Source organism: Cryptomeria japonica, chromosome 4 (genome assembly GCF_030272615.1).
Source record: "Cryptomeria japonica chromosome 4, Sugi_1.0, whole genome shotgun sequence".
Classification (NCBI taxonomy): domain Eukaryota; kingdom Viridiplantae; phylum Streptophyta; class Pinopsida; order Cupressales; family Cupressaceae; genus Cryptomeria; species Cryptomeria japonica.
In genome coordinates this window covers 650,955,193-650,977,506 of record NC_081408.1, presented here as the reverse complement: position 1 = coordinate 650,977,506, position 22,314 = coordinate 650,955,193, and the positions used below count along the sequence as shown (strand labels likewise).

The 22,314-nt window shown below is 36.3% G+C and overlaps 1 protein-coding gene across 1 annotated transcript in view; it reads left to right on the top strand.

Moving 5' to 3' along the window:
- Nucleotides 1–22,314, top strand: part of LOC131047755 (pyrophosphate--fructose 6-phosphate 1-phosphotransferase subunit alpha) — a 76,614-nt gene that overhangs the window by 13,475 nt on the left and 40,825 nt on the right. The window contains exons 2-3 of the mRNA XM_057981546.2: nucleotides 10,293–10,453; nucleotides 11,303–11,415. Of these exons, the coding sequence (XP_057837529.2) occupies nucleotides 10,293–10,453; nucleotides 11,303–11,415 (274 nt within the window). The remainder of the gene's footprint in view (nucleotides 1–10,292; nucleotides 10,454–11,302; nucleotides 11,416–22,314) is intronic.

The following is a 22,314-nucleotide window of genomic DNA, read 5'->3' as shown; positions in this document are numbered from 1 at the left end:
AGTTATATTATCACCAAGTTGCCAGTTTAAAAGTACATTAAAATCAAGCAAAACACCTCCTAAAAGTGACTTAAGTCTAGTGAGAGAGTGAGGTGCCTTTTTGCTAGCCACCCTTGAGGAGAGAGAATGAGTTTACTTAAGGATTAAGGTGAAGGATTTTTAAAAAACTAATTTATCTCAAAAATAAAAAGGTAATAATAATTAGGGCACACCTCTTGAAAAGTATATGAAGGCAACTTGTGAGAGGGTGGAGACATGCATTGTTATTATTACTTTCACCTTGCCTCCTTGAGGGGCTTATTGGACTGAGTTTGAGGTGCTTGTGAAGACGAAAACCTTCACTGGTGGACACACTTGCAGTTGTGAGAGACCAACCCATAGTGTGAGAGGAGATTTTATTACAGGGATCTCATTTGGGCTTCAAGAAATCAGATAGGAAACTTGTTTGCTGGTTATGGCTGGGAGAGCTGTCTGCTAGGGAGGCTGACCCCTCTCTAGGTTGTTTTTGGGCTTAAAAAGGGCATATGAATGAGTTTCCAGCCTTGGGATAGTAGATGCAAAAGAGATTTGGCTTTTTCTGAGTGAGCAGCCTGTGTGTAAGGCCGCCCCTCATTAGGACTGCTTGGAAGTAAGGGATCATCATCCAGTTCCAGATTTTGAATGGTTACGTATGCAAAAATCCTTGACAGCAGTTTGAAATCAGTTTGGAAACAGTTCACAGCAGATTAGTAAGGTTTCTTGAGAGTTCGTGACAAGTTTCTGAGTGAGCTTGCTGGTTGGGCCACTCTTTCATAAAAGATTTTGGGTTTTGAAGACATCCATTTTGGGCCATTCCAAGGGGGTTCAACTGCAATAGATACAAGCTTGGTTTTGAGCTCATAGTCCACATTTTCTTAATGGTTAGAGTGTTCAAGAAGCTGCTGCAGTCACTTGGCTGAGTAATGTGATTTGCTGCCTACTAAATCAGATTTGAAGGGGCCCTTCCAAATCAACCCCTACTTCCAAAATGGGTATGTCCCTTTAGTTGTATTTATGAACCTAGAGTTGTTAAGGTGAAATCAGCAGTTGTTACAGTCTGATTTTAGATCAGATTTGAAAGCTTTGTAATCAGATCTTGATAGTAGCAAGAAAGTTTATTTAGAATTAAGTTATCATATCTCTTGATTGCAATTGAGGGATTTTGTTGCCATTGTTGTTTATGTATTGGAAAGCACTCAAAAGCATCAAACAAACAAACAACAAACCATTCTACAACTTCTGTCTAGCTTTGAAAGAACATAAAAAAATCGAAATATAGTATTTTTTAATCTAAAATAAACAAGTAGGTTGCAGTTACAGTGGTCCACCTGGGGTGGGACATTACATTCTACAAAATTCTCATAAAGATCCAAGGTTCAAGTGGATAGGAGTGGTCATGCAGCAAAAGATTCAGCATGAATTGATTGATATGCATTGGTTCTAGATGATGTTCTTCCATAAGATTTTTTTTTCCAGCATGTGGAGATATTGTGCCTCCTTTTGAAGTTATCTCTAGCAAGATCTTGTGGTTGTGGCACATCTGTAGTAATAGTAATCACCATATATTTGTGTTGACCCAGCTCAATTACCACTTTGGTGTATGCAACCTTGAACTTAGTCCAAGTGTCATCCTTTGGAAAGGTTGGAGTTGTTGAAAGAAAATTTCCACCACTTGTTCTTGAGTTTTTGGATCTACAATGGATATTGGCTGTGCACCTTGTGGTGGGAACATTTCTTTGTCGTTTCCATGGTTTGAGCCTCCATTTGGCAACCTATCAAAGTTTGAATCTGCAAGGACTAAATCATTATCATAGTATACATTTTAAAGAAAAAATCATCTGCCTCCATTGGCAACCTATCAAAGTTTGAATCTTGAAGGATTAAATCATTATCAAAGTATACATTTTAAAGAAAAAATCATCTTTTGGTAGTGAACTTTGCCATCTATCTTCCCATAGTGACAGTCGTTGGGCAAGTTAGGCCCCATCAGCTTTATCAAACTAATTAACTTTAAAGAACACATCCTTAGGAGAGGAAACAATTAAATTCCTCATTATCAATGGTGCAATTGCTGTCCCCTATCATTAGGATAGGAGTGTAAATGTGAATCTATGACAACATCTCTTTTTCTTTGATCAAACATCCTTTTGATACATGGTCACAAATTGTTGTTATATGCTCAACTTCTTTTGCATGGATGTGTATGGGATCTATTAAGGATGAGGATGAATCAAACTTCAAAAGGAAATTCATTATGTTCTCCATTGATGACCTGTTCTGCAGGTGTTGCAGAAAACAATTAAGATCTGGCAGTGAATCCTCCATATCTATTTATGAATCGATGAGTTGTTCTAGAGCTGAACTATTTTGGGAAATTGTTCTTCGTTGAACTATGATCTTTCATTGGCATTGTGAAAAATATCAAGCTGCCAAAGAACTGAATTTCCTTATCAAAATTCACCAAACTTGAAGCAGCAACATCTGGGTCTTCCAACAATAGAGTTAGATGTTATAGAGAAATATAAATTTTGAGCTTGAGATTCTCTGTTTCTTCATCAGATATTGCCTTAACAATTGCAATGATTTGATCTTCATCAATTACATCTGGGACAGGCTCTTTGAATAAAACTTCAATTATAGGTTCCTTGAGCCTTGAATTTGTTCCTTCTGCCCCTCACAAGAGCTGCTGATATTTCCCTCCTAAATATTCATCATGCGTGTTCTCCTCATCATACATTTTATTGACAAATGTGTTCAAGCTAAGTTATTATGTCCAAATCTGAACTCATGGCAATCTAGAACATGCATAAACTAATTTGTTATTGTTACTTATTTTATGCCTAATAACCAATTTTTCACAAAAAGACTTATCTGCTTGTACTGCGCTGCTTGCCGCAATTTTGATTGTGCTTATAAATATTGGAGAGGCTAGGGATTTTTGGCGAACTGTGGTTTTCCTACTTATCAATGGTGCTTCCACTTTTTAGCACTTGAACGAGTGCATAGAAGAGATTGGAATGCCTTTATAAACTGATACACTGAGAACAATCTAATTATGAAAGAAATTTTTTTTACAATTTTTTGTTGCATGTAGGATATTGTGAAACTGCTCCATAAAAAAGTTTAGAATAATAGCTTATTGGTTTGCATCCGTGTGGTAAAACAGCTCCCCATGATATGATTCCTTGCATTTGTTTGTGTGAGAATTTGCTTATAGCAACCCAAGATCTAGAGGCTAATGAAAAGCACAAGAATGAGAGAGAAATAATATGTGACAAGAATAAACTGTATTCTCATTAATAATGCAATAAGATGGACTGGATTACATACAATGTAAATGAGCCTTCTTATAAAGGCAAGGCTATGAGAGCACACAATCATGATTTGTGGCTCAATGAGATATAAGGGTAGGTAGGAGAAATAATAAAATATTCCACAAGAGGTGGATTACCCATTGAAAATGGAATGTAACAACAAGATAAGACCACAAAAGGTGAAATTTCTCCTATAACCATATTCATGTGCAATTCTCCTAGTGTCTCATATGCAAACTACAATGAATGCATTATCTTAAGTCAACTTAAGTAAAGTGTAATTATGGGACATAATTTACACTAACAACTTGTTAAAAATTAGAACCAGAATAATGAACTCAGAAAACTGAAACAAAAATCACACAAGTACACAAAATATTATCTTGGGAAAACCCTCCACTTGAGGGTGAAAAACCCAGCCACACTAAAATGTGCTTTATTGAATGCACAAAATTAATACAAGGAGCTGAAGAGATCACTCAATGAAGAATACTGATCAAAAACTCTGCTACCAAATAAATAGATGCATATAGAATATATATATTCTGACTTCAGAACTTCACGTGCGAAGCAGAAACTATTCGCAACATACTCATAGAATAAGACAAGGCATGAAAAAGATTTTTTTTAGTCGCTGAAGAGAAAAACCAATCACCCGCACCGATAAAAACACATACGCATATATAGAAAATGTCTTCCATAAAGACTTCATCAACACTCAAAACAGACAACTAGCTTCATAACGGAAATAGCAAGACTCGATGAATATTACTTGGCAGAGGAGACGAAAGTTCAAAAGGCACCGAAACATATTGGCAGTTTCATAAAACATCGTTCCACACTCTGCCACCGACAGGAGCCGATAATGAAGACACCATCCTATCACAAACAAATGGAAAACGGTAGAGAAGGAAAACGCTCCAGCAAGGACAAAGCTCTCAAAATACAACCACCGAAGATAGTATACATAAGAGAACGATACATATACAACTTCCTTTGAAGCAAAGAAGAAATCCATAGAATCAACTGCATGATCCAAAATGGTCGAACAAAAAATACGAGCTGGGATGAAAAACAATAAGAAGAATTACATCTAGCGTAGGTAGAGAATGAAGTCTCTTGAAGCTACTATCATTAACACCAGTTTGCATCTCAAATGGTAGCTGCAATTTAGGTAAGTGCCAAAACTAGTGCATTGTAGATTTTACGTTTGAATTCATAAAAGTATGATGTTGACTTTTATCCCATGTAAGCTAAGTCACCACATTCGTCGTATTTCATACATGAAATTCAAAATTTGGCGAATTTCAATAAAACATTAAAAATTCGTTCAAATTCGGCCCAAAATTCGTACGAAGCAAAACTGGGGCTTTTAAAATTGAAATATATTTTGCTGTCGCGAATTCAGAAATGGATAAGTGTATTCTCCTTACCTTGTGTTGGAACAAGGGTTTTTTGCCCATAGACATGAAAGGCGCCACACAAGACCACACTGGGATTGAGACAGGCCTGAATTTCTTCATCCAAGTTGACGAGTGTAGGAGACTAGGCCTTGGAGGGGTAAGGGGACAAATGGATAGAGACTTCCAACTATATAGGGTGCCCGTATCTCTATGGATCGGATGGGTATTCTGCAAATCAGATCGAGGATGGGGGGAGATTGAGACTGACACCGACTCGAGTCATCCATGCTTGATCAGTTGCCGCAAACTGTGGAAAGGAGATTCAATTAACTCTTTAGTGGTGGGAGGAGTGGGAGAAAACCATTGATTTGATGAAAAATTGCTCTGGCCGGCCCACTGCGAAAAATCCCTTTCAAAGAGGAGATTGGAATTCATTATACATATTAAATATAATGATAATGTATATAAAGATAATGATTAAAGGCCCGATATACAATAGTTGTTGTGAGCCCCCCATTCGACCCCTTTGACCATTTAGTGTATAAAGATAACGTATTAAAATTAATATGATGATGTATTTTTAATTTAGTAATATATAAAGATAATGTGTTATAAATTCATAATATATTTTTATTTACAGTGTAAAATATTTATATTAATTTTAAATTTAATATAATATAATTTAACTTTAATAATAATAAATTTGATCATTTCATTTCAAATTTATTTTATTTTATAATAGTCTTTCAAATCTATTTAAAAATTTAAGTTATACTGATAATTTAATGAATTTATTATTTATATATTTAAAAAAATTAAATTTATATAGGCGAATTTAATTTCGATTTTTTTTCTTCGAATTTTTAACCCTTGTCGAACTTCATCTGAATTTTCTTTTTGCTGACTTAATGACTGCTGTTATGAAATGTAAAGATGTGGTTATTGTGGAGAACTTCAAATACTAGACAACCCTTGCAAGGTTCGTTGTCTTGGTCAGGCTGTAAGACTTGTGTAATTGACAGTTGCCTCAGTTTTTATGAAATTAATTATCAACTGCCCTCCAATCACATCTTTCTAGGAGACTAGTTATAGTTTTGCTGAAAACGAATATGTCATCCAATTATATAATGACAAAAGAATATATGAATGGTCTCCTTCAACCTTATGATGGTGTTAAGGGAATTACACCAACCAAAGGGAAATACAAGCTATTTGGACAAACCTTGCCTTGTTTTCAAAGCTTTTTTCATATATCCTTTTCCTTTATTTTTACTTGGTGATAATAGGCTTCCAAATCTAGCTTTGCAACTTACTTGGTATGTAGGAGATGATTCATAGGTCATCATCTGTGGAAGAGTTTACCTATTCTTGATGGTTCTTTTCTTGGAGGCTCTATGATTAGTACACTTTCTCTGTGTACTAACTTTCTTGGGCACCGTGACAATAGCAGAACATGTAGATATGCTAGGAAGGGTTACTTGTTGATCCTAGAATGCTTCAAGCGGCTTTTTACTTCATTTGCATTCAATAGGCTTATAGAAGCATAAGCTGGGAAGAGGGCAATCTAGTAGCTACTAGATCACATGCTTTGTTGCCCTTTTGGATGGCATGGCTTGAGGATTTGGAATACTGTAAATATCCCAGTAAATTTTTTTTTTGATTTTTTAACAATAAGAGATACAAGCAACACCACAACCCGTTAAGGTTAGAGAAATAATCCAAACTGCTGAAAGGGAACCCTTCCACCTTTTGTTCACTGAGAGCTCAGTCTGGGAGGGTGAGAGCATACGGTGTTTCGGGGATTGTTAGCACCAATAATCAAACTGAAATTACAATGCTTGGGTGGCAAGCCAGCCCCTTTTGCTTATCCAGCAGGATAGAAACCAAACTCTCGGTGGTAAACCAGCTAAGGGAAAATGACAAGAAACTGAAATTCAATCACTCTACCGCATATTTCAGCGGGAGGACATTACATTAAACTATCACTCTACCGCATATTTCAGCGGGAGGACAATTGCAATTAAACTTATCACTCGACCACTTATTCAGTGGGAGGACAGAGTACATAAACTGAATTTCAAAGTAAGAAGGCGGCTAAGCCAGCCTCTTCCACTTATGCAGTGGGAATTACAAAATAAGGACAAGAAGAATGATTGATGAGTACTACTGAAACAACCTTACAAAAATAGAGATGAAAGAAGGAGAGTAATGCAGATTTCTACAACAAGAATATAATTTTCTGTTACAATCAATCTGCAGGCTGAAAGTACAAATCAACAGTCCATGGAAACACCCAAATGCTCATAACTCCCTCATTTTACATCCAAATTAACTCAAACCAGTCCCAAACTCATCGTATTTCTCTCACAACAACAACCAATCAAAATTACAACCCAAACAATCCCATAACTATTTGGCACGCATCCCAATGCAAGCACAAAAACCAACGCTAGGCCTAGGAAGTTCGATTTTGTCTAGAAAAATCATTGCTTAATTAAACTTGCTAAAAACTTACACAATGTATCGCCATGGCTAGGAAGGAAGGATGAGCAGGTACCCAGAATGATGGAATTGCTTGGTCAAGAGGTGTGAGCAAAATACACTTTCAGTAGTCCCGCGACCAGCAACCAGGAAACACTCCAATCCCACATAGAACACTCCACAATCTGCAACTCACTCACCAACAGCACTGGGAATACATGGACACAGCTAGGTACTATCTTGCAAGTACGAAATTGAGACTTAGCTAGGAAGCTACACTTCGAAGCTTAGATTTTCAGTCGCCAAACTGGCAGCATAACGATGCAATTTTCATAGATATCCCAAATGAGAGCCCAAGGCTCTTATTTATAACTCTTCAACAACCAAATTCAAATTCAAAATCCTCCAAACTCCACTCCTTCATTTGCATTTCATTTCACCCTCATGTGGACCCAAGTGTAGCGCCACTTTTCATAAGTCAAACCTCACACCAAAAGGGAAAGGACCCACGTTAATCACTTGGCAAATAATGGAGATGCAATATAAAATAATATTCCTCTAAAATATTTCGACATCCCATAGTACACATGAGTTTCGCCAAATACTTAGGATAAAATAGGCATTAATCCCAAATTTAATAAATTAGTAGCAAATAATCAGATTAATTAAATATTAAACCTTAGGATAAGGAAATAATATTTAATTATGTCGCATATGACTCCCATACTGATTATTATCACAACTAGGATGAAACTGAGCTAGGATGACCATAGAACTGCTGTAGAATCAGAACCCTGTCTATTGCCAAAAATAGAATTGTCCCACACTGCCACTTACTAAAAATAGTAAGTCAAGAACTAATGCTCAGAAAAACATGATCTTTGCGTCCAGAGGCAAAGCATGGAGAGCTCAGTAGGACAGTAACACCAGAATGGCCATTCCCTGACTTACTAAAAATAGTATGTCCTCGTTTCATCAATGCTGGACCCTCATTCTTCATTCCACCTAGACTACGGGTCTCAAGAATAGGCTAATGGACCACTGGAAGGTCATCAATGAGAAGGGGACATTACAAATACTTCCTTGAAGTTCTGCAACCTCTTCCATTTGCTTATGCTCTATGTTGGGAGAATACTTTCAATAACCTCACTACCTTCTTTCTTTCTCAAAAGACTTAGAACAAAATTGCCATGAGTTTTAATAAGTTTTCTAGCTTGTTTAGTGCTTTCCAAGAAGAGCTTGGATTTACCTTGCATGCATTGATGATTTTTAATTAGCTTCTCCTCTTCTCTATAACAAAATAATAAATCTGATTAACGAAATGGTAAATCTGATTTCATTTAGCTTCTTGAGTTCACCATCTTAGACATTGTTGGCAACTTTTTCCAAGACAGAGAATGAACGTAATTCTGCTACCAAGTTAACGCATGACTAGAAAGTTTCAATCATGTAAAAGAAACTTGTTGCTCTCCCTTGTTATGATCCAAACTTAATTATCAATTAGGCAAGTGAATTTTCAAGTTTGTCTGCAACCGTGGAAGGAGTGGGACAAAATAGCAACTAGAGAAACTAGAAGGCAAGTGGTAGAAGGGATGATAGCCTGCTTGGCCAAATAACTGTAGAGGGAAAAAATTATGCAGATTTGCTGAAGAACCTGTGCTGCAGCAAAAGGGAAAAAAACCTGGATTATCATCATACTCTCTTGGCGGTGGGTGTGAATTTTGGATGTAATCCGGACACTCTTCTCTAGAATGTACTTTTTTGCAATAAGCAACTTTGGTAACCTGGCTGGTGAGCAATAAGCACTTTGGTAACCTGGCTGGTGATTATTTTTTCTTGTAATTTCTATCAGAGCAAACCACAGGAGAACTGTGGTGTCCATTGTGGAGAACTTTGCCTTTTGTTAATAATCTTTGAAATTTATAATATTTAAAACAGTAATTGATTTGGTGTAGCTTCTCTATGTTTCCTCTGTGTTGGTTACACAAATAATTATTGATGCAAATCAATGCGAACAAGCTTAATGCAGACAGTAGATTGTCTTGCATAGAAAATGGCTTGACATTCAAAACATAGCTTCAAAAACAGTTTCTGTTTCTGATTGGTTTTTGTACCGTGGATGTCTTTAATATTGTTTTTATTGAGGGTGGAGTGTTCTATGTATAAACAAACTAAAGAACTCAACTAAACCTGATCAACATTTTATGCCAAATTTCATTTGGTGTCTTTCTTAGCTAAATGAACAAATAATTGATTTCTATGTCTTGCAGTTTTCCCCTTGAACATGGCATCTATTTTAGGTCTTTACATGATGAATTCAGCAGTCATCCTAGTCTTAGAGTTTTCCTCTTAAAAACACTAACAGTGCGTTTTGTTAGTTGTAAGAGTAAATCATGAAAATACTTTTCTATCCCCATAATTGTGGCATGCTCCCATATGATTAGTGATAACAGATGTTCCATGTTAATTATATATAAATCATCTGGGTCATAGTCTTTCAAGTTAATGATACAAATTATATGTAGAACATACTTTTAAAAAAACTTGTATAAGGCTCATTTGGAATGTACTTCATTGAGGTCGTGTCACAAAGTCTAAATCTTTCATCGGGTTATTGCAAGTCCATCTTTATCATTTCCATTTTGCATTCGATATGTTGTTGGATATTTAATTTTATCATTCTCTTCCCCCACATCCTTCAATTAGGGCCATTGGTGTTAATTGCTTGGACTACATCTTAGGGAGCTATTCCTGCTTGTGAGATATAAGTTAGGCAGGTATTAGTGATTTATTGTGGTACAATCTTTCACATCAGAAAATGAATGCTATTCTCCTTTTTAGATATCTTTACATGAATGCAGCATGCAAATATATTTCGAAAGTGACATTCATTCTTTCACTGGTATCCTTTCCCTCCTGTTATTTTGTAGTACATTTTACAGGGTTGTTTTATTTACAACTATATGATGCATATATGAATGGCTTGTTCTTTTGTTTTATTTGAGTTTTTTTTAACATTTTGGATTTTAATGCATAAACTTCGTAGTTGATACTTTGACATATTTGGCCTTAACAGGGGGGACGTGTGAAGGTAGAGTTTGGTGATGCAACTGTTGCTGCGGACCCATCTGATTGTCATGCAATAGCCCATTCGTTTCCTTTAACGTATGGAAAACCGTTGATACATCTTTCACCAGTCAGTGGCAAGAATGATATTGAGGAATATCCTGCCATCAGGTACAGAATTATCTCCACTTCTTATAGTCTTCCTGGATTCAAAGGGTTACTCTATGATACTCCTGTTCAAGCTGTAATATCGTTAGAGTTTGCTATACTTTTTAGCTGCAACTAGAAATTTTGAAATAGAAATGTCTCTTGGCAAGATATGTGCTATTTGAAAATATCTACTTTATAGGACACATGCTTTGAGGATGTCTACTGTAGGGGCTAGTGAACATTGTCTGTGAGGCTTCTGCTTCTGATGGGAAGCATTTTAATAGTGAATTCTCTGCCTGTCTTTTCCACTTTCTGACCAGATGTCAAAAGCTTATATGTAATTAAAAATAATTTATGTAAAATGCTCTTTTAAAAGGCCTCAGAGGACAGCATAAGATAAGGTTGTCTAAGGGTTAAAATAAATGCACACTTACTTGAAAATTCAGATATTGATGTTGCAATGAAGACATAATAGTGAGCGTTGGTAAACTAGCCAAAAGCTAAGAATTTTGTTATTTGAAATGTCAATATAATAGTAGATCAGAAAGCATATTCGAGAGAAAATTCTAAATTGCGATTCCTTAACTGATAGACATATTATAAGCACTCATGTTCCGGAGTCAAATAAGAATTCATTTTCCATATTTATGATGATTGTGATCTGATTTCTTAAAGTCACATGCTTGGATGATTATTCCCTTCTTGCAAATAGTTTTAAGTAATTATTTTTTCCTTTGTACTGTTTTACTCTTGTCCATAGATATTGTTTTAGCTGTGAAGAATTTTTGGTTAGAGGTTAGCATTTCATGTTTTGATCTTTAAGTATCAACAATTTACCTGTGAAATAATTGGTACATGGATATGTTGCAGGGTGGGACTGGTTTTTTCTGGACGACAATCTCCAGGTGGTCATAATGTGATTTGGGGTTTGCATGATGCAATCAAGTCCCACAACTCTAAGAGTACTCTGCTTGGTTTTGTTGGTAAGTTCTTTTTACAATGAACCGTTAATAAAGATGGAATTGATTTTTCTCCTTATGCTCTCTATCATTCTGATGATGGATCACGGAGTGTGATCCGAAACGTTGATGCAAAAATTCTCACACAATCGAATCCAGAAGCATACACCATTAATCATATACCTGCCTTGCGAATTGCTTGAAGAGTGATAGATTAAAATATACAAACCAAGAAATCTATTCCTTCCATGCTTGTTGTGCAGTTGAGGCGGTTATGGTTATACCCTTTCTTTTTCTTTTTCTTTTTCTTTTTACATTAAATATTATGTTCCACTAAATGGAAACACAATATATGTTACTTGATGTATCTCTTTTTCACACCTTGTTATCCACTTTGCATCTTCACACCTTGTTATCCACTTTGCATCTTTTTGTTTATTTTATTTGATGGTTGTTGCATGGTTTTTTTTTCCATATTGTCTTTGGTCTGTCTGGTTTTGGACATGCATGTTAAACTTCCTTGTTAAGCAGCATGGAACAAAGAATTATGTGTTTTTTTTGTGAAAATTGTTTGACAAAAGATTTAACGTGCTCAGATAGATAAATGGGAGAGTTTCAATGTTCCCAGGTTTCTTGTATATTGATAAAACAAATGGGTCCGGGGCTATTTAGTATGTCAATCGAACATTCTCAATAGTTTGGACTTTGGAACTTAATACCTTCCAGAATCAGAAACATCAACACAAGTACAATGATAACTTGTGCAATTATTCAACTCTGATAACTTAATAGAGATGAAGAAGAAGTGTGGAATTGTCTAAAATAGAAAGAAAAACGGTAGTTTAAAGAATATATTCTGCTTTTAATACCTAGTCCCAATGTTGTGGGTCATGATCCAGAAATAATACTGTTGAATGAAAGCCAAGCAGATACTTATATCTATATGTTGTCTAACAAGACAGAATGGAAGAATGAAGTGCCATGTTGTAAGAGCAATCCTACTTAAGAAGTTCAACCCAATGTTTTATGAACTGGAGCTTTCATTTCAAATTATTTATGCAAGGAAACTCATGCATTCACATGATAATGCTAGCATGCATTTGAACATAGGCCATGGGTTCTCAAGAGAAGTTGATCACTTTAATTTGCTTTGTAGATTGCTGTAATCAGATGTGGAGTGCATTCTGTTGGAGACAAGCAGTTATTTTGATTTTTTCTCAATGCTTTAATGAGAAACTCAACCTGTTTAGTTTTCAATGTTTCATATTGGCCATAAATTTTTAATTTTGGCTACTGGTAAAGTAACTTATAAGAAGTTGGCAATGATGTTTCACAATGCAAGCATACTTCAGAGAATAAAACACAAACAAAAAGAGAGGGTTACAAATACAATCTACACAGATACAGTATATGAATGAATGATATGGTGGGATGTGCGTTTTGCCAAGATATGGCTACATGTATATAGATCTCCAAATTTCTAAATCTTGGTCAGTTGAAATTTGAATCATGCAACACCACTAAGAAAAGAAACCATGTGACCCACACTGTTGGCTGAAGATGAACATAGAAAACTCCAACATTCTCCTATATTGTTTTCTTGGGGAAACATAATCATGGTAACAAAATAAATATTAACTCCACATAGCCCTTGATGTTTGTTAGGGGAAAGGATGACTCAGCGAACAACAACAATATCATTCATTTGTCTTCTAACACTAGAATGATATTAGCTCATCATTGCCTGATTATTGTGCTTTTGATCCTAGGTAAATCAACAACTTAGCCTGACTTAATGTCTCAACTCTTCAGCAACCTGGTCTTAGACATAGTAACAACTTGGCCTTACCTAACAACTTCAACATCCATCTTGGTATCAAGCACAACTTGGCCCAGCTTAATGCTTTGAACAACTTGGTATCAACTTATTAAGCCCAAACATTATTTTTGTGAGCAAAACAAACTCTCTAGGATCTGGCCACATACTTCAAGGCAGTTTTGCCATCTGCACAATGCAATTTTTTCTTTGTCTGCATTCTTTCAAATGTACAAAAAATAAAAAGGCAATTCTAACAATATAGTCATATCAACCACTGTGAACATGACTGCCACAGAAAACGCCCCCTTTCCCGATCTGTAAAGCTTCCCACAGTTTTATCAGTCAAAGAAATTGAACTGGTGTACAATAGAATAATCCAAACAATAAGTTGACTTCAAACATGTGCAAAACGAACTGCTGCAACCACTCATCAATATATACATGCGTAGTCTTAGTAACTGGTAGAGTTCATAACCCTATCTTATGTGCCAGTTTGCTGTAGAGCTCCCATAGTATTCTGCAAATTGGATGCGATATGTTTCCATTGCCTCATTGGTCATTGTTAAATACTGGATGTTTTGTTGTCAGCCTTGTCCTCTGTCTCTGTAATGAGGATGTGGATAAGGCTAAATCTTCTTGGGTTTCCACTGGTAAGCTGCTTTAGAGTGGTAATTCTGTCATCTGCTTACATTACTACATGACACTCAAGATTTTTGATGCATCTATGTCTCAATAGGAGTTCTACAGATTGTCCTTCGCTACTAATCATGTTTTGGATTGCTTTGTCTTAATTTAATCATTCTTTTCCTGTACACATTTGATGCTCATTGTTAATTGTTGGAAAAATATTTGCATTTCACTAGGAAAATTTTTATTTGGCTTGAATATATGGTAACAGTTGCACTTTAGATTTTAACTTTGTCAATGGTTTATTTTTCTTTGCCAATATTCTTGTTGTAGTTAGTATACAATGCCTATTGTTTTATTTGATAATATTGGACCTTGGTTATCTGACAATGTATTAATTGTCCAAATTAAGTTGTTGTCACTCTTGGGTAGTTATATGTGTCGGTTGGTTGACGGTTGTGTTCCTCTTGGCAATTGTCAGGTACTTTAAATATGTTGTGTACCGTAAAGCAAGGTAGTATGATAGAGTCAGATCAACTGTAATCTTTGGCTCTCTGGTCTTCTTGTCTGTAATAATTTCATGTGCAAATAAAGATATATTTTACTCTTGTATTTGGTATGTATTGTCATCTTATATATTACTTCTTGTATTTAATTTATCAGATATAGTAGTAAACATTTGGCGGCGTTGCCTTAAAAGAAATTGGGTCGGCTTTGAGTGATTCATGGCCTTAGATCCCAATAAAGGTGAGAAGAGGCTATAAGGTGGTCAAGACCAAGCGGTTAGGCGAGCTCTAAGGATTGTAGAACAAAGAGAATGAAGAAGAAGATTATGAGAAACATTTGAGGAAAATCCAGTCGGATGATCAGACAATCCGTTACAGTCAACGTTGGATGAGGAGTAGGAAAAGGGAAATCCTAAACTTAGACATATTCCGCCATCTATCCAACTTAGGGGAAACGATAATTGTAGCCAACAATGCTATGGGGTATAGCCATTGATTGGTTCACAAAACTTGATGCTTCTTCCATAGTCTCTTGGGATGTGTTGAAGAAGGTGTTAAAAATTGAGTTTGAACTGCTACAGAACGACAATGAGATTGTTGCTGAAATTTACAACACAAAACAAGGGAAACAATGAGACTTTATGGGTGTAGAATCATAGTCTCAAGGAGTTGTTGAGTAAGATGGAGAACCAACGAGCTGACGGGTTGAAGAAGAGGTGGTTCATGGAGCGATTGATCCCCTCGTTGTGCAAGAAGATGAAAGTAGTGCCTCCCTCATACACGGATGCCTACAATCAGTCGATGGACATCGAGAGTGAAAACAAAACATCCTCTAGAGGGAAGAGGAAGATTGACGATGACGAGAGCACCATATGTAGTAGTGACAAAGAATCCAAAATGGTTCAATCCCTATAATGAGATATGATGAGAATGATGAAAGAATTGAAGGGAGAGAAAGGAACCAACAAAGAAACTAATGAACTATGGTGTATTGAGTGCAAAATTGAGGGGCACATGAAAGGTAATTGTCCTAGAAAGATGTTCTGTAAGATTTGCCAGGTGATGGGTCATTCAATAAAGGAATGTCTATATAATCTGAAGACTAGAAGTACACAAGTACTCTTCACGTAGGGAGAGTCTACTCCATTGAAACCACAAAATGTATCGCCAAACGATTATGCAAATCAACGAGGATGAAATCAGATTGAGTACGACTCCAGAGGACGTCCTATCATACAATTATGACAATGTAGTGAATGGGGACACTTTGCGAGAGACCGCTAGAATAAGAAAGACAATGTACAATTATTGTGCAAATGGTGTGGAATCATGAAGACACCAATTGCCTGAAGCAAAAGGATATTAATATGTTGGACGTGGAGGAACAAGACGAGGAAGTTCTGGCAATCATGATAGCACATGAAGGCAGTGTACTTGGACCCTTGTACAAAGAAGGAATGACTCCGAGAATCCAGAGTAGAAGTAGAACAAGTGCTGGCTAAGGAACAAATAACCTCCAATGGAACTGCAAGTACGTCATTGCAATCAAAATTTAGAGAAGAACATAGTTTGGCAAGTGCTAGAGACAACCATACCCATCAAGGTGACAAAGCTTCTTCAAACTATGCCACAATTGAGAGTAGCAATTACAAATATAACCGGTGACGACACAATCAACAAGAAACAATGTAAGCCACAAGAGGAATTGATGGGGGAACCACCATGTGAAGGGAATGAGGCCAGTGATCCAATGTTGTTGACGGTGAGCATCGAGAGGAAGCCAACTGTCCTCGAGATGGAAATTATATGGAGGAAATTGACAAACACCATCGTTGATAGAGGATTGGGAGTAAATGTATTGCTAGAGAAGATACTTGGAAATGCCTAGGGAAGCCAACATTCTAGCTGCCAACCTTCCACTTGGTATGTGCCGACTAGCATGGCATTAAGCCATTAGGGATATTGATGGCACAAAAAGTAACAATTGGCACATAGTGCTTTTTCTTGGATTTCATACTTATCTCGTTGGAAAAGGTGTATGATGCACTCCTTGGGAGAGGTTGGTTGATCACTGCCAAGGCAACCCACAATTGGAAGAGGAATACACTTGATCAAGAGTGAAGGGAAGAAGTACATCATTGACCTGAGAAATCAAGTGGTGAGTGAGGAGTTGGTATCCTCCAAATTGGAGTCGGAAGACAGAGTCGGGTATGGACGAAGGAAGGAAAGACATGGAACCAAATGATGAAGGGATGCTCGAGCTAGAAGATTGTTTTGAAGATGAGATGAGTTCCTTGAATTGACTATTTCGTTGGCAAATGGAGTACTACGAGGTATTTTCGTCAACATGTAAATTTCTTGAAGCTACAACTCTCGGCGAAGAGCAATTGATGAAAGCATGTAAAGTTATGAACGATACATCTGACAATACGAAGAGCAGAATATGTAATGTGGAGCGTACAAATACTTGTCAAGGAAAATCAACTTCACAAGAAACTTACGGGAAAGGAGAAAGAAAATCAGAAAATGATTATATGGGAAAAAAGATGCCAAATGTTAATAAAATATCAAATGTTTGGGAAATTTACAAGAAGATCAATTATAATACTCCCAACTTCCTTGTACAACAATTTCATGTTACACTCGTATGATAGTTTCATCTTGCACCCATATGGCCTTTCTGTACAATGGCAACTTGTTTCATTCCACACCGTATGACAGTTTCTTGCTATACAACAATCTTATGTTCTTCCCATATAGCCAATCTTTGGCTGTCCTATACGCATAGACAACCCAGTGTGGTGGATTCATGTTGGCACTATACGACATCTCCACTTCCCTATTATATGACAGTTTTTCATACAATAGTGTTCCTCATTGAGATTATTTCATTCTTCCGTACGGAAAGACTATATGTTGGGAGTACGACTTCAATTATTTGTACGACCTTTTCACATTCACCTCGTACAACATGTTGCATTTTGCACAATACGAAATCTTCTTTGTTATATCGTACGATGTTATCTCCTTTGGCATATTGTACAGTTGGGAAAAATTTCTCCCTTTTTACAACTTACTCATTCTGCTAGTGCACAACACTCATCACTTCACAAAGTACGACATTTCTATATTCACATTGTACAACGGGTTTTACACTCGGCTTTTGGAGTACAGACTATCCTCATCAACAACATATGACATCGCCATTGTGACATTGTACGAAGGTCTCATTGTGACATTGTATGGTGGTGTTCAATCTTTCACATCACAAGGCTTGGCAAAATCTTCCCCTTCACAGGCTTGAGAGATACTTTCAGCAGCTTGTGTGACTTCCTTGGGTTACCGTATGCAACCATTGGCAGATGACAAACTCCTTCACCGCTTGACAACATTTTTCCTTAGTCGTACGACAAAGTGGATTCTTCATGACATGTTGCATACATTGGTTGAAGTTATTCTTTGGATTCATCAGCATTGCTTTTGGTGCCTTCAAAAATCAGAAAAATTATGTGCACCATGGAGTTTTGTGTGGTTCTAAAGGTTTTTATTTGGTCTTGGCAGGGGGGAGGGGACCTTGCAAGGGGCATTGTCCCTTGACTCCGTTGGGGGTTCTGCCCCTTGATCCCGCTGGGGGCTTTGCACCCAGACCCCCATTTGATTTTTCAAGTACACTACAAGTTGGGGTTGCTTAGTACAATTTCATTATCTACACTCTTGTCATTAGTCTTCCCGAATATTACTTGATGTTTCCTTGTTGTCTGGAAGATGACTATGTCTTTTGGGGGGGATGATGTAGTCAATGTACAATGCCTATTGTTATGTTTGATAATATTGGTTATTTGACAATGAATGAATTGTCCAAATTAAGTTGTCACTCTCGGGTAGTTATATGCGTCGGTTGGTTGACAGTTGTGTTCCTATTGGCAACCGTCGGGTCCTTTAAATATGTTGTATACTGTTAAAAGGGTATTATGATAGTTTCGGATCAACTATAATCCTTGGACGGCCATCTTTGTTCTTCTTTATAATAATTTCATGTGCGAATAAAGATATATTTTACTCCCGTATCTGGTATGTATTGTCATCTTATTTATTACTTCTTGTATTTAATTTATCAGATATAGCAGTAAACACTTGTGCAAACATTTTAACTTTTGTAGAGGATTTATTTTCTTAGTGAGCTGTTTACTATGCTTTTCTGAATTGAACTATGGCTTTTAACTTTTAAGTCAGTTTGTGGCACACCTTTTTGTGGTTGGAGGCAAGGAAAGTTCTGCCTGCAACATATGATGAAAGATGGCAAAATGGTTATAAACGTTTGCCTAGCATAAGAGTGATAAAAGACCAAATTCAGGGGTACTTTGTCATGGCAACAACCGCTTAAAGTTCTGCCAAGGATAGTTTTGAGTGGCAAGGGTGTAATTGATGTATGTACACCTGGGCAGTAAGTAGTTAAAATGCACCAAAAATCAGTCAAGTGTGGTTCGCTTTTTGATGGCTGAAATCATAGAAAGCTCTACCCAAATCCTGGCTCTGACATTAATGAATTCCACCCAAAGCATGACAAGGAAAGTTCTACCAGCAACTTATGATAAAACATGGCAAAACGGCTATAAAAGTGTGCCTAACATAAGAGGGATAGAAGATCAAATTCAGGGGCACTTTGTCATGGGTATAATCAATAAAAATTCCACCAAAGATAATCAGTAAGCGGCAAGGATGTAAGTGATGTGCGCCTGAGCAGTAAGTAGTTAAAACTCCACCAAAAATCAGTCAAGTGTGGTGTACTTTTTGTTGTCTGAAATGATAGTTAGTTCCACCCAAATCTTGGCATAGATCATAATGAACTCCACACACAGCATACAAAATGGCTAAGAGGTTGCTAATGCATGCCAAGGGAGTGTCATCCATTAAATCAAGACATGTGCACTTTGGGTTTTCCGTGTTTCTCTGCCCAACATTTAAAAGTAACACTGAAACACTGCTAGGCTAAGTTATCAAATTGTTGGAAAATTAGGCTGAATTTGGGTACGAAACATCCCAGAATCGGAGTCCCCATGGAATTGGCCTGGAATCTGTTAGGGTTTGGATTTTGCATAGAGGTGGGAATTGATCCTGCATAAAGCTTGGGTACGATATGCAGCCACACTCTTTGAACACAGTGCATAGCTGATTGACTTGTCCTATTAGCATCTAGGCTATAAATTAATTGGGGTAGTGCCATGATCAAGGGTTGCATCAGCCGGATGAATGGGTAAGCAGCTTGTGCTACTCGAATATCCTATGATCACACCAGCGGTGCGGAAGTCTAAGAGTTCTCCCTTACGATTTCACTTGCCTCCCTCCCAAAACCGGTCATGATTAATGACCGGTGCCTCTTGGAATGATTGCTTCAGCTGTATTTATTTTATATCTATTGAAAGCTATGAGAAATGGAATAAACAACTACTAAAATAAGGATAACAGTTCATTTGTATTTATTATATATTTAATATATATTTTAAAACAATTTAATAAAAAATTATTTAAAATACTTTTAAAATTAAAACTATTATATATTGTTTATTAAACTATATTAATAATTATATAATAAAATTAAAAATAATATAATATCTAAAGTTATACTATATTATACTGGCATACCTTACACACACACCTGATTCTGATTCTGATTGCGATTTTGGCTACTTAGTAATTGGGTGATGGCTTTGAAATTGTACAACAATATTTCAAAATTATTATTTTGATATATATGTTTAAATAATATTGATGCCAAAAGTTTACAAATTAGTGATATAGTCATGACAACAACCAAGAAAATAACAAAATAACAAGTTCAAGTATAAATGGGCAACACAGGAATATAACAATACACATCTTAAAACATAGTAATTATTAAAGCATCCCATTTTGTAACAGCTAATAAAACAAGCACCAACAACTTAGATTATGGACTTCAAACAACCCTCACTCAGCATTAATAAACTTCAACTTTATCAGCAATAGCTCCTTTTGTACCACCTACATTGCTAGGATTGGGTTGATGTGAAATAACATCAGGCCCTTTACATTGTTCCTTCATGAAACTGGTCTCTATGCTGATGTTCATCAATCCTGTCTCCAACTGTTTTGACTGTTTCAGTCATTTTCTGCACCTTATTCTCAAGCATTTAAAAAAAAAAATCTAGAATCCATCCCGATAACCCAAACCCTCCAGAGGATAGTCCACCTGTTAGAAATCAGAGAATACAGTACACTCAAAATTTCCTTTGGTTTCATTATTTCCTTAGGAGTTATGAATTTAGATGGCAGCTTGTAGGACCTGTTGTTTCTTATCTATGTGACAGTAGCAAATCCCAATAACTTCATCAATGCTGTCTCCCACACTTATACTTACTAAGAGGAACCTCCAAATCTTCATAAATAACCTGATAAATCCAATATATGTGTTGACTTGAATCAATTTGGTCTTTTCCATAATCTCTGTATTTGTAATTTCTCCATAACCAGAATTTATTGAACCTTTGATATGTTATACATGATTTCAGTGGAATTATATATTTTCTCATCTTTTCAGAGATCACTGGAAATATCCCTTTCTTCAAAACAAAGTAAATCACCTGCCCAACTGAAGGGTCTTCATGCTGAACAATACTCCAGCCAGTGGCAATATGTCCCTGCAAATGAAGATGAACAAAATCTTGTCCTTCCCTGTGATGCCCACAAACATTCTCTTCTATAACCATCTTGCTAGTAGTGTCCCTAAGATTTGAATCAAATTCTTTTTTACGAATCGGAGAAATGCTTACAGTTGAATGAGGAATAAGTTCCACTCTTGGAAAGTTTCTTGTTGCCACAAGATAACAGGGGTTGAACTCAAATTCTCAATATCAGCTCAAACTCATAAATTTTAAGATGCAAGTGAACCTGCAATGAAACAATCCACACTGTTTCTTAAGACTCTTAACCAATAAGTCAGTAGTCATAATTATGTCTCTTCTAAACACATCATTGTTAAAATTTTTCTAACAAAATAAGTTCTTTGTAGAAGTAAGCAACCAAAACTTTCTCATTAACAGGAAAGTATTTAGGTCATCACGAGCATACAATACCAAATAAACTATCATAGCGTCAATTATCTTTATGAGCATACGAGGAACAAATCTTACAAGCTTCTTTCATACCTCTTTAGGACAAATACAATTAAAGAAAGCATGTTAAACAATTTCCTTTTAGCCACTTAAAGAGCAAACATTAACATCAGTAGCACATTTAGTAAGGACAGATCTGACATCTTTATAAAAGTTTGGAACAGAAGTCACCTAAGAGAAGACTTTTTAGGTTCTATACATGAAGCCCAAAGAAAAGCAAATTTATCATCATAAATTTCTTATTGATCTTAACATTGATTTTATGTTAGAAATAGAGCTTCTGATACAGTTGGTTGATAATTTATTTGAAGCTAAAGAAGCCCTTTTATCCATCTAACATTGCCTCATGTTTATCAGCCCAATTCTAGTACTAGGTGGCAAGCAATATGTTCTGAATAGGCCCTTTATGAGTGTGAGGGATGCTGAAGTCGGTCATAATCTCTGCCCAGGAAATTCATTTTGCCATTGGCATGTATTTTTTAATTGTTTTACAACTTTTACTAAACAAAATTGAGTAGAGTAATCCGTAACGCAAGCCAAATGCTTCTTTTTGTAATATAGATTACACCAAATAGACCAAAAAACTGACATCTGGTATTTAGTCAATGAAAGAGAAATTCTTCAACCACAAGATGTTCCACAGATTCGTTGGCTCTCCAATGATACAAAATATGCTTGATCCAGGAGATCGTGCATTGAAGTGACCAAACACTAAATCAACTGGACTAAGCTCTTTCCACCCAGGCTTACCTTTAGAGACTAATCGAAACATTATGTCTAGTCATTTCTTTGTAAGGTTTATTTCCATTGAAGGTACTCA